This window comes from Microtus oregoni, unplaced genomic scaffold (assembly GCF_018167655.1).
Source record: "Microtus oregoni isolate MIOR12 unplaced genomic scaffold, Mior012 000023F_ref0000262, whole genome shotgun sequence".
Classification (NCBI taxonomy): domain Eukaryota; kingdom Metazoa; phylum Chordata; class Mammalia; order Rodentia; family Cricetidae; genus Microtus; species Microtus oregoni.
Genome location: NW_024543082.1, coordinates 18,570,598 through 18,589,043, shown reverse-complemented (window position 1 = coordinate 18,589,043; position 18,446 = coordinate 18,570,598). Strand labels below are relative to the sequence as shown.

The window sequence follows — 18,446 nt, the reverse complement described above, 5'->3', positions numbered from 1 at the left end:
GGGCAATTATGCCCCGACAGGGCCACTCTGTAAATACATCTTGAAAACCTATGGGACAAGAAGCAGCTAGGCAAGGATTTGGGATCTAGGTCTAACCCACCTTTCCTTGTACAGCCAGCATCTGCATTCTTGCTTTCTTCATCACTGTTGAGATCTACCATTTGTTGGGAGCTTTATCCCATGTGCATGAAAGGGTCACTCTATAACCTAACCACCATTTAGTTCCTGGAGTTGGAACCATGTCTATTTCTTTTTGTGTGACAATTGTTCTTTCCAGGTCATACAATCCCCTGACTCCAATAGTACATGGCAAATGGTTTCTGGACCTCTCACCTTCTTCTGTCCTTCTGAAAACAGTGATGCCCTCAAGGACTGCAGTGTGTCTACCTGACATTTTTTTAGCTCCAGCTCAGGCTGATGGGGAACAATGACTGTCTCCCAAAAAGTTAGCATGTAAAAAGTAACTGTGAATATGAAAAATTAAACTGCAACACACCTCAGACATTGACACCTGTATCACTATGTCCTGCAGGTGACACCTGCATAGTTTCACCCACTCACTGAGATGATTTACATGCTCTTGCTCCTTAAGAGAGGTCCTGCTCTATTTTATTTTACTTTCATTATCTATAAAATCTGTCACCTTGGTGGATACAATCTTCCCATTTTATGGAACTCTGGTGAGAATACCTACGACAAGGCAGAGAATTTAACCATTCTTTAGACAAGGTTTAGTGAAAGACAAAGTTTTAAGTTGCTTGAGTTTTTGCCTTGCTCCATTTTTTTTTTTTTTTAAATATAAAAGCACTTCACATCTCACCACACAGGACAGACACAAGATACAAGTTTGGTAATTATTTAAATTAAAAAGTTTTAGCAATTATTGCCAGTTATATTATTTTGGGTACACAGGTGGATTTTAACAATAGTAACTTCTTATACATAAATACATGGAAATTTGACAGAAAGTGCAAACTGCATGGTAATTCACATTTACAGCAGGACTTTGTAAACATACAGGCTTGAAGCTTGTTTCCATCATAACCTAGCTGTAGGGCCTGGGACAAATCACTCTAACTTTTAAATTACTGTCAGTGAGGAGTCAACTGGCTGCATGCAAACATCTCTTGAAAGCTACCATGCACTTCTAAGTATGAACTATGGTTAGGGCTGACTTAATGATTACTGGCCCTCTGCTAGAGAAACACTACTCTGTCATTAAAAGTCATTATTGTTTTTACAAAAGGATTCTTATAAAGGAGTCCTAAAGCCAGGGCCTTGACTTTTAGGACAGGGTATTATACAAAGATAGCTAACCGTTACAAGGTCCAATTAGTAACCCAAAAGTAAAACAACTTAATTCTCAACAGAATAACTCAACATCAAAATGTAAATGATGCCAAGATTTTGTAAATGTACAAACTGAGGAAAATGGAATAAAAACAAAACAAAACAAAAAATCACAATGGCTTAGGTGATTTAAAAGACAAGAGGTAATATGATAACCTGTTGACCAACATTCACATAAATAAAGCTTAAAAAAGATAAGAATAACATTTCTCATGAGTTCTAAAAAAACTCTAAACTTTGATATTTTATTTCAGAATAGCTTAAAAAATGTCACAAAGGATGTTATTATGTAAATTCTATGGCAGAGCCAGATACTTAGGTCTATCAGCCCAAATTTTTAGAGTCTTATTGCTTTAATAAAAGCAAAATGACTATTGCTAAGACCTTGAAATCTGAGGGACAACATAGACAATATTTATAACAATAAGAGGGGAGGGAAGGTGGGATGAGGGAGAGTAGAAGAGAGGTAAGAAAAGGAGGGAGAGAGAGGTAGAGAGATGGAAAGAGAGATAGAGGAGACCGCAGCAAACAATAAGCTACATGACTAGTACCCTAGTGTCTGGCACAGGGTCTCCACTAGCATCTGTCAGGTCTAGTTAACATGATTTCTGGAACCTGGAGGATGAGGAACACAATCTGCTGAAGTGTCCTGCTCATCAAGCACTGGGTATTCACAGTCCTGTGTTCATGGCTCAGAAACCTGCCACCCTGTGGCTGCTCTAAGTCTTAGACAGAGTGGTTTATGCAGTGGCTAGATACATGTAAAGAGTATTATGTTTTCAAACATCATCAGTTTATCAGAAAAGACAATTGCCACAAATGTTGAAAATGCTCAAACATAGTTTGTGGGAGCCGTCAACCATGAATAGACAAGGGACGATTACAAATTGTCGTCATCTGAGTCATCACTCTTGGTTTTGGTAAGCCTTTCCAGCTCCTCTCCATCCTAAAATGAAACGTAAAAAATAATTAGTTGAATTAGAAATGTTTCACTTTCAACAATTACTAAAGGAATGTCTTAATAAATACATAAATCAAAGATAACTGTGAATATAATCTGGTCAAATAATTGACATTAAAACGCTACAGTTAGAAGCACATGAGATAATCAGAAAGTAAAGCGGGAAGACTGGAGAGACAGCTCAGTGGTTAAGAGCACTTATTGCTCTTACAGAACTTATTGTCCATGTTCCCAGCGTCCACATGGACAATCGCCTGCAACTCCAGCTCCTGAGGGATCTGACATCTTCTTCTTAAGTCTGAGGTACACAAATGGTGTACACACATGCAAACAAAACACTCATACATGTATAATTATATAAATCTAAACAGTATTAAAAGTGAAGTGCATTCAATTCAGGCCAAGGGCACCACCTGCTGGCCGGGCAGGAAAGTGACCAAAGGATGGTGAAAGACACAAAGCATTCTTGGTAACTAATAGGATTTTATTTTCCCTAAAAATGAAGACAAGCAAGTCATTACCAGTCTACTAGACAGAACAGAGGACTTCCCGAGTGTGCATGTGTACTCTTGCTGACTCAGGGGTTTGGGACATATGATCTATTATTTTCTTTTAATCTTAAAATTTGTTGTAGCAATAACCCAGAGATACAATACCTGGAGGTTTTCTATGAACCTAGTGACAGATTTTCATGATTTGTTAATAAAAATTATAAATTCATAATAGTGTATGATTTATTTGAATATACTCTTGTAGGACAAAGTCCTTGTTAAAAACCATTTTTATAATTACAGGGAGGATTAAGGTACCAGCTTTTCTAGTTCACATGATTTATCAATGTAAAAGATTATTTCCCCAGCCACTGCGTAGTGGGAAAAGCAAGGAACCAGAAGTCAGACCACACAGCACCATTACTATCCTTTTACCTACTGTCTGTAAGCTGGTTAACTCACTCTCTAACCATAAATGCAGGGGAGACAGGATGAGACAAGGAATGGGTTGCGGTTCTATGTGATACAATTATATAGTTAACACACAAAGTCCTTGAGGCACTATGGTTTCACAGCCCTTGCCAGCTCCAGAAGTCCAGTGTATGACTTCTATAAGTCATACATATCTAATGCACTTTTATGATAAAATGATATCAATTTTCTTTCTTGAATAAATGTTTTAAATTTAATAATAAGCAAGTGTAATTTCACCAACTTACCCCACTGGAACGCTCCCAAAGATTGCCACCTAGATCTCGGATCCTTTCTTGCCTAGGCACACATTCTAGATTTTGAGGCTTACTAGCATTATAAATAAATATGGCAAGAAGGACGGTTGGGGCTTCTAGGAAAAAATCCAGGGAGGGCCTGAAATCAAAGACCAGGACAGACACTGTTGTGATGATGACAGTTGTCACCTGGGCCATCAAGACATGGAACATGTTATCTAAGAATTTCAAGATAAAAGCCACTGAAAGGCCCTGGAAAGCAGTTACAAAAATAAGGGCTACTGAAAATGTATTGTGGCCATAAAAAAAACCACAGTTCTGAATCTGATCACGGTTACTGCTTTGAAGAATCAGGGTCATCCCATTAAAAACAATGCCAAAGAAATAAAGCTTGCTATTCTGTATGAAGATGCTCTCGGTGAGCTGTGTCCCCTCCTTCAGGATCTTCTCATTATAGATATTGGCCATTGAAGAAATAAAACACTGAACTATAATCAGAATGTGGCCCAAGCCCAAACGGATGTGACTAAAAACTCTGGCTGTGGTGTTCCACTTGACTTCACTGAAGGCCCACTCATTGGCTGTACAATTGTCCCTTTGGGAGCATTCTCTTCTGAAATGAAGGCAGGAATTGGATGGCGTGAAGAAGGCATCGTGATGAAATCCATGTCCCGCCAAGTCATTCTGTGAAGTTTTGGTACTGGCAGTTAGGGCGATGATAGACAAAAACAGAATCAGGAGGGAAGCCCACTGTATCCAGTTCAGATGCCGCCTATCCAAAGGGAAAGGAAGCAAGATTTTACCACAAGATTTTGTTCACCCGGTCTTTCCCACTGTTCTATTGAAAATTTAGAAACTTGAATACTTGATTTAATAAACTACAACCGATTGCTAGCATTTCATACAATTCAAGCAGAGTGTAAACTTGTTTGGCCTGTGTCTCAAACCTGACCTCTCTATTCACTTTCAAAATGCCTCTTAACTTCTCTTCCTACAGGTTTACAGATTAGCTTTGGACATGCAGGTGCAGACCAGCTTCCTGTCTTCCATGGCTCTATCACAGTGATTTTTATTGTGATAAACTCTAAATTCTGACAGAGGACATTACCTCAGTTTCAAAGAATCAGAAAAAGCAGTATGGATTAGCTTTAGTAATTGCTATCGATAAAATTTCACAAGGGATACTAGACCATTCTCTAAGGACTTCATGACACATGAGATTTTTGAGGACATTGGCTTCTGGGTGAATGGCCTAATAAGTCACCACAGAGCCAAGTACTGGATAATAAGGAAAAGTAAAACTTACACTTGGGTAGTATTTTGTTTATGAAGCCCAATTAAGCTTTCCTTGCTTGCTTTACCTGAGAGTAAAGTTGTGAAGCTATGTACTGTTAGTCTACTTGTCAATATACTTAGTTCAAAGACCAGTGGCTGATGTTCAGAGTGTCATTGGATGGCTGAGGGCTGCTTCTCCCATGAAAATTATTTGTTTTAGATTGTGTTTTTACAAAGTGACCTCATTGGTGTCTAATGTAGTTTAACACTCACATAAATGATAAATTATGAAAAGATCATTTGTTTTGTTTAAAATCTTTCTTTTACTTCATTTACTTGTGTGTGTGTATATGTGTGTGCACATGCATGTGTGTGTATGCCTATAAGCACATGTGAAGGTCAGAGTACAACTTGCAGAAATGGTTCTCTCCTTCCACCATGTGGATCCTGAGGACTGAACTCAGTCCATCGGTCTTTATGACAATTACTTTAATCCACTGAGCCATCTTGTCAACCCAAAGTTAAATTGTCCACTGTGTGAGGAGCATGACAGAATCTCCTGCTCTGTTTGCGTATCCTCCATGTCAGTGGTCCTCAATTTTCCTAATCCTGCAACTCCTTAATGCAGTTCCTCATGTTGTAGTGAACCCCAACCAAAAAACATCTGTAGCTATTTCATAACTGTAATTTTGCTACTGTTATGATCTGTAATATAAACCCCTGGGAAAGGGTCATTTGACTTCAAGGGGGTTGTGACTCTTAGGCTGACAACTGCTGCTCTATGTGAATCACCTCATACCCCTTGTGTCTATGCTGTGTGGAACCTTCCTGTCAGTCACTCAACACTTGTCCGCTCTGATGGACTGATGAGATATCACAATGCTTGCCCCAAAGTGCAAAGGGAGTGTGTGATACTGACAGTTTAACTTTCAAAAAAGCTATAAAGTGTTTCCTCTAAGTAAAAAATTTTCAACTTAACAAGGAAAAGAAGAAAATATGCTAAGGTTGCTGTGATCACTTGAGAAAACAAAAATCTGTCCATGAAGTTCAAGAAAAATGAAACCTTTCCTAATTTTGCTGTTATGTTTCAAACTATAAAAGTTATAGTGATATGCACGGTTAAGTTTTTAGTTCAAAAATGAAAAGAGTATGTGTGCATGTATAGAGAAAAAAAAACAGCAATATGCAGTGTTCACCACTATTCAAGAATCCAATTAGGGTACTGACATATTCCTCATCTATAAGGGGAACTACTGTATTTCTAGTGATCTGAGTTCTATATCCAGAGTCATAAATATGAAATATTGAGTCATAAATATGGAAAATATCTGAAAAAGATAGATCATGTGCAGACTTTATTATTCCTAAGCAATATAAAATAGAAAAAATTTTAGATTGCACGATAAGTAATTAAAACTATTTCTACAACATTTACATTATTTTAGTCAGCATATGCAATCTAAAACACTTGGGAAAATGTGGGGTTACATGGGGACACTACAGCATTTAAGGAACTTGAACATAATTTTTGTCATTCTGGAACCAATCCTGTGGATTCTTAGGGGTAACTATGCATAATTTACCATTATTAGCTTACATATTAAGTGAGAAATTTGGTTAAATTGTGTCAGGTAAAAGCAGTTCTATCATGTATCATATGCATTTGGTGATGCTTTCTCAAGAAAATTACACAAAACACATTTCTGAGTAGCACTGAGTGAGTTTCCAGGGATGCAGAATTATGATGCAAAATCGTAAAGATTTGTTAAATAAATATTTTTGGAGAAAATGATTGTATTACTGAGTAATATTTATTTTTCTGCTGGTTCCAACAGTATTGTCTTTATAACTTCTAGGACCCCAACACTTAGGGTTTTTTTTGGCGGGGGATCAGGGGTTCTCCATGTAGCTCTGGCTGTCCTGGAGCTTGTTCTGTAGACCAGGCTGGTCTCAAACACAGAGGTCTGCCTCCCTCCACCTACCAAATACTGAGATTAAAGGCATGTGCTAATACACCCTGCTGACTTTGGAATTTTTTAATGATCTTTTCTTACAACTTCTTCTTTGACAAAAGTGGAGGAATCTTACAGTTAGAGATAAAATATTACTGGTCGGTTTTATTCTTTTCCCTAAAATCTTAATCTCCAAGTAGTGTTATTTCCCAGAGTCAAGCAAACACAACTACATAATTATGCAAAGGTAAGAACAAACCAGTGAGGGGGGGCTTTGAGGCATGTCTGTCATCAGTTTCCACCGTGAACTAGTGGTTACACTTCAACAGAATAAATCTGGGTAGTGGGATGGCTCAGTTGGTAAAAGGACTTGTTATACAAGCCTGACAACCTGAGTTGATTATGGAATCTCATAGCAGAAGGAGACAATTCCTGAGTTGTCCTCTGATCTCCACAAGTGCTATAGCACACCACACACACACACACACACACACACACACACACACACACACTAGAAATTATTAGGTTTCATAGGGTTCTGTAGAAAAAATACAAAGTTTCCTGGTGAGTACCAGTTGACTTCTTCATGTTCTATGAGTAAAAGTACATGGTGTATTCAGCAATAGTCTTGCTGCAAGTTCTGGAGGGTAATCAAGAACACTGGCAATGTCGTTATTTACATTCTATGCTATGATAAACACTGTAACCAAAAGCAACTTGGGGAGGAAAAGTTTTATTTGGGCTTACAGAATCACAGTTCCTTACTGAGGGAAGCCTAGGCAGGAACTCCAGCAAGACAGGAAACTAGAGACAGGAACTAGAGAGAGACCATGGATACTGCTTACTGGCTTGTTCTCCAAGACTTGCTTAGCCTGCTTTTTTCTACTATCCAGGACCACCTGCTAAGAAGTAGCATTGCTGGCAGGAGGCAGGGAGCCGCCCACTCCCATATTAATTAATCATTAAGTAAGAAAATGAACCCAAATAATTGACTATGATTGAGGTATTTTCCCAAATGGAAGTTTCTCTTCCAAGATAACTCCAGCTGTATCAAGCTGACAAAAAAAATCAATGAGAGGGAAGGTTATCACTGGCCAACAGCTCAAGCTATTCCTGGCTTGCCTTTTTGATAGCACTGAGTGTCTAGCGGGGGTACTGCCACAATGTAAAGTAACCCTATCTAGACTCACATATATTTGTCTATAGTTCTATATTTTAGGAAGCCTCTATAGTAGTTTCCATAAGACTTTCTTGAAAGGTCTTTGGTGTTTCTTATCCCACTCCTCTAACAGGTCCTCCAATTCTCCACACCACTTAACCCTTCCTGTTCTATTATTCATCTTTAACCCTGTGTTCTTTCTTTTCTTCCTTGAGGCCCCTTCATCCTCTCTCAAGGCTCTGTGCTTGTTCCTGACTGCTATGCAAGCTTTACACTGGCTAGCTTTCACAGTGCTCGGAGGTGTCCTGCATGTTATCAGAGAAAGTCACCATCACCCTTACTCAACTGCGAAACCTGGAAAATACAGTAGCCATCAGCCTGGCAACACATACTCACTGATAAAATGGTGGCATAATGTCACAGGGGTAACCAACCTTTTCAGACTGGATTTAAGGCCCATTCCACAAGTTGAAATACATACTTGGCACTATTCCATGCCAAGAACCTGTGGCTAGACATGCCAGAGGCCCTAGTGGAGAACCTGCTACTACTGTTCTGCTAAATGGGCACATTACTAAGCTGACTCCAAATGACATATTATTATACCAGAGATTATTGTATCTCTTAACTCCTATTAGATAAGTGGTGATTAACACAAAGACTCACAAGCGGTCAAAGCTCAGAGAATAAGAGATTGTCTGTTGAATTCTCACTCTATATGTGACACTTGTATCATACCCTACCTCCCAAGGCTTAGGGCTGACAGGGGAGGAGGTGGCAGAAAGAATGTAAGGGCCAGAGAGAGTAAATAATTTCAAAGAAGTAGTGTTTTCTGGGCACAGTAGGGCAATTGCACATATGATGAACTCATAGCCATTGTGGTAGCATACACAAACCTATGCAAGCTCAAACCAGAAGAAATTCCAGCACGGAATGGGCAGACAAGAACAAAGTCCCATAAAGGACTGTTAGTAACTGGTAACTGCAAGGAAAGGGAGAATTAGTATTCCTTAAGAGTGTAGCCCCTGGTAGACTGGGTGTGGCTAGTAATACTAGCACTTGGGAGGTTGAAGCAGGGGAATTATGCATTCAAGCCTATTCTGGGTTACAAAAGAAAATATTGTCACAGAACTAGCAATTAAAAAAACATTAAAAATTAAAATAACAACAAAAAGTAATCAAATATCTTACTTTTGAAAAGTTCAAGATATTTCATATACCTGTTAGCAGAGGATTTAAACAGCCACTAGAGCTGCATTCCACATTGGATAAACAAGGTATCTTATATATAAGGCTAATTAGAAATAAAATCTTGGCCTAGAGGGTCTAAGGGCTCAGAATTCTGGGTAAATCATCTAAAGGCGGACTGGCCCATTTTAAAGGATGATACACGCTTCCACAGTGAATTACTTACCTCAGCACTATCCTGAATAGAAGAGCTGTCGTTATGATGCTAAAATTCGAGAAGATAACAGCCATGGCCTAGAAAGAAAGAAGATAGAATTACAGTCCAAGCAAAGGCCTGACCTCAGAACCTCCCAGCCTGCTAGTTCACCTGACACAAAAAGCCTTTTAGTCAAAAGCAGAGGGTTATTAGCGCAGCTGTTTCACTGGGGGATTAAATTCCATTTTTATTGCTTGTTAACTTTAGGCAGATATGATCAAGTTATTGTTAGGATTTGACAATATGTTTAAGTTTTGCTTTATATGCAGTTCACACCTGCATAAACGACCTCCATGCAGATATCAAGAAATACAAATTCTAAAGGTTTAGGCTTAGAAATAAGTTACCATGCTTATGAAACACACATTCTGTTATCCTTAAAGCTATCAAAGCACTTTATAGACTTCTTAAAAAGTATTATTTTTGTGTGTGGCTCTGGATCCAAACAAGAGTTTATACACATGAGACAAGCACCTTACCAACCTTATCACAGCCCCCTTATATTCAATATTGGCTTTATGGGCAGAGAAGGGTACATGTTAGGCCTATTTATATGGTGTGGTAGTTTAAACTGATCCCCATAGTTTCATAGACAGTGTTACTATTAGGAGGAATGGCTTTATTGGAGTGGGTATGGCCTTGCTGGAGGAAGTGTGTCACCATGGGTGCAGGCTTTGAGGTTTCCTATGCTCAGAACACTGCCCAGTATCTCAGTCAACTTCCTGTTGCCTGCAATATGTAAGACTCTCAGCTACTACTCCAGCATTATGTCTGCCTACATGTGGTCATGCTCCCTATTATCATCATAATATTACCTATTACATAATATTACCATAGTGGACTCAACCTCTGTGAGCTAGTCACCCCAATTAGACATTTCCTTTATAAGAGCTGCCATGGTTGTGGTGTCTTTTCACAGCAATAGAAACCCTAACTAAGACAGAAGCTGGTACTAGGGACTGGTATTGTTGTGATAGGCCTGACCATGTGTTTGTCTGGAGGAATTTGGACTTTGGTACTTTGGGTTATGAAAGCAGCAGAATGCTTTAAGCACTGCTTAATGGACCATACCAGTAGGAGCATGGAAGACAGTGGAGCTGAGTGTGATTTGGTGAACAGTCTGGGGCTGGATCAAAGGTTTCAGAGGAGGATTTTAGTATGTTGCCTAGAAATTGTTCTTGTGATATGTTGGCAAAGAAAGTGGCTGCTTTCTGCCCTTGACTGAAGAGTCTGCCTGAGGCTAAAGTGATGACTTTTGGAATAATTCCATTGTCAGAGGAAATCTCCAAACAGTTTAGTATAGACTGTTTTGTGGTTACTAGTGTTAACTCTATGGAAGATGTACAATAAAAAGGAGCAAACTGAGCAAGGAAAACTATTTGAGGAGAAAAGGGGCACCAGAAAATATAATGGAGCTAAGTTGTATGTTCAATGAGATAAAGCAATTGAGAAATGAAATAAAGGGAGTGGTGACCCCAGGGCAAGATCCCACCCAACTAAGTTTCAACACGTGAAAAGGAACTAAAGAAAAGCTTAGAACTGGGTGTGATGGGGCACAGGCAAAGGCTAGTGAATCTCTGAGTTTGAGGCCTGTCTTGTCTACCGAGCAAATTTCAGGACAAGAAAGCTTAGGCAGTGAAGGGTAGAAAGTGGGTAAAGATCTAATTGAACGAGGAGCCTATGTTCCAGTCCCAGGAAGCAGCGGACCTTGGTAGCTTCTGCCTCGTGGCTCTGGGTTTAGAGTTAACCATGCCTAATGAAAACCACTGCAGCGAGGCATGTGTCAGAGGTGTCCCTGAATGGAGGCCTAGTTAGACAGACCATTGCATGAAGCTGTGAAGTTGAAGCCTGGATTGCCTTGGAGATCTCAAGATGTTAGAGATGCCAGATCTGTAGGATTTTCTCAGTGTACCTCACTATATACAAATGCTTGTGAGCTTCAGGTTAAGAGCAGAGGAAGGCATGATGAGGAAAGAGGTCCCGAGAGATCACACTAAGAGCAGCATAAACACACATAACTAACTCTGAACTCACTTCCCATGGTGATACTAGAAAATCAATCTAATCATAATTCTTTGTCCTACAACTTCTCTTTACCTTCTATTTACATTCCTTAAGTGGAATTAGGCAAGAAATACATAGAATTAATGATATAATCAGTTTCACAATATTTGTGGTTGCAGCGGATCAGGAAGGCCCAACCAATAAATAGGGAAGAAGAATAAGGAACTTGCAATTTTTTTTTTTCTTTTTGGTTTTTCGAGACAGGGTTTCTCTGTGGTTTTGGAGCCTGTCCTGGAACTAGCTCTTGTAGACCAGGCTGGTCTCGAACTCACAGAGATCCGCCTGCCTCTGCCTCCCGAGTGCTGGAACTTGCAATTTTGCTTAATACTGGGCAAGTAGAAAAGGACATAAATGCACAGCTAGTCTGGGGGTTTCCCAAAAATATAAGTAATATTATCAAATGTAAATAATCATAATGTTGTGATAGGAATTATCTGAAAAAGTAGATAGAATTTAGGAGAAGGCATGTTATATGAACTGAATACTTAACGATCATTACAAATCTGAAAGCAAACAGGAACTCAGGTGTTCAGTTGGCATAAGCACCTGCCTTTGAGCTGGTTTAGCATTTTTCCTTCTATTTTTATAGGCAGAATAATTGAAACCGAGAACAGACAGGGCCTTCCCAGTTACGCAGACTACCGCAGGTGAGAAAGTGCCAAGCTCTTGATTCCTACTATGTTCTATTGCTCCCTCCTTTCATCCAGTTCTAAAGCAGATCTGGAAGGTTTCACATAAAGGATCAGTGCCAATAAAAATACTATTTATAATTAAAGTGTTTAATTTTATTATTTTTTAAAAACTTAAAATACAACATGGGCAAAAACCCCCATCCTAAAAAAATATTGGGGGAGGGAGGCAATAGAACTCAATTGGACTACAGGTAAAGGTAGAAAACAAATTTTCTTTCTTTCTTTTTTTTGAGTGAGGGTCTCTCTACATAGTCCTGGCTGTCCTCACCATGAAGACGAGGTCTGCCTCTGCCTCCAGAGTACTAGGATTAAAGGCGTGCGTCTTCCCAAACAGAAGACAGGCTTTAATTGTGATTACCAATGCATTTCTAAATTGATACAAAAGAAGCACCAGAGGTGAATTTCTAGTATTATCAGTTGAATTTATATAGCTCCACACTCTTAATGAAACTGTAGATAAGAGTAACGTAAAAAGGGGCCAACACAATGGCTCAGTGGGTGAAGGTGCTTACAGCCAAGTCCAATGTCCTGAGTTTGATCTTGGGACCATACAGTGGAAGGAGAGAACCAATATCCACAAGTTGTTCTCTGACCTCCACTTTTGAGCTATGGTATATATGTACAAATATACATGCACAAATACATACATAAATGTAATAAAAAATAAGAAAAAGTCATAGTAAGTATGTGTGTAATACATACTGATAGTAAGCAAATAAACTACATGAAAGCAGGCAGAACAAAGAGAAGCCCATCAACTGTACTATTTTTTGAATTAATACTAGAAATCTGAGTGGAGGTCTTGAATGGTCATAAGATAGCTCAAACTAGTAGTAACTTGATCATTTATACAAATCAGGGTGGTTTCTGAATGCCTAGGAGCAACTCTCCCCAGTAGCCAGCATAGGAATCATTAGCAATGTGAAGATCTGGCACAGACCAGATGGTTCTAGAAAACTGTCAGGAAGGCCACTGGAAAATAAGAAGATCAGTTTGGGGACTCATCTCTTTGTGTCTTCTCAACGGCACTTCCTCTGTTACAGTTTTACTTACAGGCTGAAGATAGGAGAGGACATAGTAGACAATCAAATTATCCAGGAAGTAGAGAAAGGCAGGAATGGACCACTTCATGAAATTTGAGAATTCCTTCCAGGAAATACATCTCAAATGTCTACTTTGATGATCGTCTGAAGAAAGAATATATGAATCATACACAGCAATAAGCCAATCATCTTTATTGAGAATGCTTATGTTTTCACTGAAATCTTGACTATTAGTACAATTTGATAATATGGGCTTTATTAAATTGCTAAATAATTATAAGCCTACAGAAGCAAAAAATACTATGGCATATTAGTATCTCTTTCATTTCCCACCTGTGTGTCAAGGTGGGACACACAGCCACAGCAGGCAGACCCTAGGCAAAACAGAATCATACCTCCAACTAACTCAGAGCCGAAGTATCACTTATTAAGGTAACTCCAGACAGACGTGTGTTTACTTCTCTGCATGAACCACTAAGAGAACAGGTGAGAGTAAGTAGAAAAGAACAATGAAACCTTTAAGCTTTCACTCTCCCTCAACGTGTGATCAGAGAAGGGAAGTAATAGGTGAAAATTTATATGAGATCCTTAACTTTTACTAATCCTGATTTTAGTTAATATTCCAGCTCCAGGCATCCAAAGACTTAGGAAGACACGCTGCAATAGAGATAACATGTAAAGAAAGAAAGAAAAGGGGCAGTTTAAATTCAAGCCCTTCAAGCAATGCATGAGTTTCATGAAATCACAAAACGTACTCTTCTAGATAGGCATCAGAGACTGAAAAGGTTTGACATGAAGAACTTCCTGTGCAAGCACTTTAACGCTCTGTTTACCTCCTATGAGAAGAAAGGAAAAAGATAGCATCAAAGCCCAAGAAGCTTAGATGGAAAATTAGTAAAAACCCAGTGAGTAAAACATTCCAGGGACAAGTGATGAGGTAGAACAATGGGCAGGACATTGGGAAACAAAATGGAAAATCAAGCTCCCCTCCTTCTAATACAACTCTGCATAACATTTTCTTTGATCCTCTTTCCCTATCCATAAACCATACTTACGCTTGGACTAGATTAAACGATACAAATGTTGTGCCAGGTCCAATGGATTTTGGATAGTGTGATTTAACAAACACATAATATCTTAACAATTACCTTTCCTTATAACACAGAGTGACACAAGTAGACAGAGAATCAGCTTTATCAGCTCAGAGCACACATTCACAGTAGTAGGGAGATAGTCATACTTGTTATCTGAAATACAACAGAAAAATTTAAAACTATTAAGAATATTCTGCATGTTTTTACATGTAATAATAATTTTTAAATTTAAAATTCAAACGTAATACTCATATTAAATGTCTTCTGGTTGGTACAGCTTTTCTCAATCTTTGATTAGCTACAGTTGGGAGGTTTAGATCAAGGGCAAATGAAGCTCTACGGGAAAGAGGCAGGGACTGACTTCTAAACAAATAATTAGCATTCAGCACCTGACTCATCAAAAGTTATGAGTTTATCAGCTGAATTAGTACTCAGCCTATGAGTCATTAATCCTGACTTGCTTGCCTTACAAAGATCAGGGTACATCTTGCCTATGGCACTTCTTTAACTCAGAATTTTCCAACCTGGTTCACATCATAGTGTACACAGGAACACTGCTTGGTACCCCTGCTCCTGGCATATATGGTAAATTGGGTAGAAAGAAAAAAACCGCCTGGCAAAGGACTGGGCTACATTTAGGGCTGAGAGGAAGTAACAGTGGGTCACCCACATCCATTAATGAATTATAAAGTACAGCCCTGGTAATAGGGCAACTGAATTGAGAACAAGGTTTGACAAGAACACCCTGGTCTTAGTTATTACCTAGCTCTTCTAAATGCTTAACAACAACTTACCTTCTAAACAGGGACAAGAACAAACAGAAACCTTATTAACTACTACTTTCAGGGATGCATTGCCCCCCCACTTTGAAAACATTTGGTAACTTCTCTTAGTCATATTACAACTCTGCAGACACTGGGGTAGGTGGGCGCCAACTTAACCTTCTCTTTCCAGGATACTTCCTCCCTCTTTTCTGCAGATTCTCTTGAACACTCAACATTTGCCAAATTGACTACTTTTCTGTTTCTAGGCACAATCTACCAGCCTCTATAACAGCATTTGAAAACTATATTATAATTCCTTATTGTGCTTATGTTATAGTCTTAGAAAGTAAATGTCTTATGACAAAAGACCAGATTTTGGTCAATTTCTTATACCTGACATTTAATAACTATCCACCTGAATTTAAGTATTTGTTTGTTCACATATGCTCACTATTCAAAGCCTAGTTCAAATACCTCCTCCCTTTTCTCAGTACAATGATAGGCTTAAATCACATTGTTACCCCCAAAAGATACTTTTCATGATCTTTATCATGGCATACAAACCAATCAACCGAAAGGAAGTGGGTAGGGAATGGGCCTTTGGTCACATCCCTGAGGAATTACTAGATTAAAGTAGCCTCTGAGCATGCCCATGAGGGACTATGTAGATCAGAGTAGCCTCTGAGCATGCTCATGAGGGACTATGTAGATCAGAGTAGCCTCTGAGCATGCCCATGAGAGATTATGTAGATTAGATTAGTTGAGGTGGGAGGAGCAACCTGAGGCTAGGGTCTGTGACTAAATAATGTGAAATTGAGTTGAGTGTGACCTTTTATTTTTTATTTTTATATTTTTAAGTGTTTTTCCTTCATAGTATGTGAATGGGTGTTTTGGTTGCATGTTCATCTGTATACTATGGAGACCAGTGGAGGGCTTCATATGTTACACTAAATTGCTGGGGCTAATGTTCTAGAGTCTGGGAAAATAAGAAATTATTTGAAAGATTATAGCTAGATGGCAGAAGGATAGAGTAGAAGTGTCGCTAGCAGAGTATTGATATTTGGGGTGGGGGAGAACATTACAACTCTCTGGGACTGCAGGCACAGTCAGTTTCGAGTTGCTATGTGGATGTTGGGAACTGAGCTATATCCTCTAAAAAGAGCAGCCAGCATTCTTCACTGCTGAGCAACCCTTTAGCCCCAAGCATATCTTATCTCTTCTTGTTAGGTGCCTGTGGATGCCACAAAACTTCTACAAGCTTCTCCTGCTATGATCTCCAGGGCATGACGAACTGTACTTCCAAACAGTGTAGGGCCAGGGTCTGCCCCTGCACCTGGGGTTACTTGAGGACAGTTTCTGGTCAGCCAGCTAAACATTGTTTTTGTGCTCCCTCTGTCCTGCCTGGTGGTTAGCTGTAGGGCACTGTTTACTCCATCTTGGGTGTGGCAATTTCCCACCTGCCAGGGGAAATTCCTTGTGCAACATCTAGGTATTTAAGGATTTCCCCAAAGTTAAATAAACAACATTCTGCTGATCTCCTTTCCAATGACCCAGGTCTCTTGTGTGTTCTTTCAATCTCCAGGCCCTTGCCCAGCTCGCACACAGTACCGTGGCCAGTGACGTGGGAACTGTACCGAGAGGGTAACAAAGAGAATCAGGGGTTACAAAACCGTAAGTCAAAAGAAACCTTTCTTCCTCAGCCTGCTTTAATCAGGTATTTTTGTCAGACCTCCGAGGAAAGAAACTGAAAAGTGATATTAAAGCTCGACGTAGGACCTGAAAGATAAATATTAACTGAAGTTAAAACTTACATTCACATGTAGGCTCTCCAAGTAGACCACTAAAAGTCATGTCACAACTTTATAGTTGTCAATAGTTAGGGGTAACTAGTGCAGTTTTGTGAAATTAAATATTTGCAGAAACCCTTACATTAAAATATATTTCTTGAATGTACATGTACCAAACTTTAAATTCTTACTGTTCCATTGACAAAATAATTATATGGACTCACAGATGCCAAGAAACTAAACAAGTTATTTCCAAATAAGCTACAATTGTACATTTTGCTAAAGATCCAGAAATACTTGTTGGGTGAACTAATAACCAGATGTTATGATACACTGTGTTTTATTTTACACTTGAATGATCCAAATCTCATTCAGGGTCAAAAAACAATTGCTAAGGTGAAGGTACAAACTTAAAACACACGTTATCATTCACAAAACATAGTACTTTTAAGGTATCATGTATAATTTATTCATACCACAGACAATCCACATCTTAACTCACCTTCATTGGCAGAATATTTTACCAGTAAGATGCGACTTGAACTTAGAGTAACGAATATACCGCCTAGGAGGACTGTGTACAGCGCAGATGGGCCTAACCCAGGACGCCGGAAGCATTTTCTTTCCATTCCACTGTTTTTTAGTTGTCTTAACAATAACACCTTCATGAGCAACCCTGTTGGCAGACCTAAGGAGTAAGCACAAGGCAAATACTATAGACTGCGCAGAGCAGAAGCAGCCGGCGGATGTTCGGCCATGACTAAATCAGAACCAGGAAAGCTGAAGGGACAGAGGGAACTTAAAGGAAATGATTGATAATGACAAAATCTTAAAGGAAGGGGTATTCTCGAGACAGAGGATGTCCAGAAGGGAAATAAGTTAGGAAGGGAGTAACGGACAGTTTGGGACTTCAGGAAAGTTGTTTATTTGTAATAACTTTGCTCCAGAAGGAATGAATTTTGGAATCGCCTCTTTTTTTGGGGGGGGGGGCGGGGAGAGGGTTACTCTCAGTTCTTCCTTCAGAGCAAAAAAAGAGCACAGTGGGAACGGTTCTTTTACTGTAACGACCACAGTCAAATAGCAGAAGCATGGCTACTGACTTTTTCTGAACCAGACAGGAACGGAGAGCTAACCTCAGGTCAGCGAGCCTAACTGGTCAGTCTTTTATGACAGGTGGACACGAAACTCCAGGCAGGGTAAATACTTGCCCGAAGCACACAAGTAGGATGGACACATGGAGCCGTTGAGGACCGCCGACAAAGGCCCTAGGGACCGGCTGGGCGCAAGCGTGCAGAAGGCCAGTGGGTCAGCGCCCCTCTACCGTGGCCAGGCTTCCCTCGCTGTCAGGGAAACCCTCCCACACATGCGCAATAGGAGCGGCGGGCGGCACCCTCGCCCCTCACACGCTCCAGCATCACTCTGCCTTGCCCTCGGGGCGCGGTTACCTCAGGCGCTCAGGGAAGGTTCTAGCGGAACGGACATCATAGAGCTGAGATAGTGACTGCCTAGCTCCGTAGTAGCAGCAGGAGGCTTTCAGGGCCCATTGATGGGGAGAGTAGGAGCCGGGCACAAAGGCGACAGAAACCCTCCTCCCGCCGGCCTCCTGGGCTGGACCCAAAGCGGAGACCCGGGCGGCCGGGAA

At 39.9% G+C, this 18,446-nt stretch overlaps 1 protein-coding gene across 6 annotated transcripts; it reads right to left on the bottom strand.

Moving 5' to 3' along the window:
• Positions 1-840: 840 nt before the first annotated feature.
• Slc35a5 (solute carrier family 35 member A5) lies at positions 841-18,441 on the bottom strand. Of its 6 annotated transcripts, XM_041672954.1 has the most exons (8): positions 17,307-17,443; positions 16,705-16,793; positions 14,308-14,406; positions 13,915-13,995; positions 13,170-13,303; positions 9,331-9,398; positions 3,522-4,302; positions 841-2,296 (listed from the first exon to the last, which is right to left on the bottom strand). In XM_041672954.1, the coding sequence occupies exons 5-8, from the start codon at positions 13,245-13,247 to the stop codon at positions 2,231-2,233; spliced, it is 993 nt and encodes a 330-aa protein (XP_041528888.1). In that variant the 5' UTR covers positions 13,248-13,303; positions 13,915-13,995; positions 14,308-14,406; positions 16,705-16,793; positions 17,307-17,443; the 3' UTR covers positions 841-2,230. The 6 variants fall into 6 exon arrangements, with proteins under 6 accessions (XP_041528888.1, XP_041528885.1, XP_041528884.1 ...); XM_041672951.1 differs by lacking the exons at positions 13,915-13,995; positions 16,705-16,793 and adding an exon at positions 18,250-18,441 and having other exon boundaries at positions 17,307-17,492; XM_041672950.1 differs by lacking the exons at positions 13,915-13,995; positions 16,705-16,793 and adding an exon at positions 18,013-18,241 and having other exon boundaries at positions 17,307-17,492.
• Positions 18,442-18,446: the final 5 nt, after the last annotated feature.

Bases quoted from the DNA above. Each gene is read 5' to 3' on its own strand.
- Slc35a5 (XM_041672950.1), bottom strand. From the start codon at position 18,040: ATGTGTCCATCCTACTTGTGTGCTTCGG. The intron at 4,303-9,330 runs GTAAGTAATTCA...CCCTTTGGATAG, and splicing joins CTATTCAGGATAGTGCTGAG to GCGGCATCTGAACTGGATAC. The intron at 2,297-3,521 runs GTAAGTTGGTGA...GTTTCATTTTAG, and splicing joins TTTGGGAGCGTTCCAGTGGG to GATGGAGAGGAGCTGGAAAG.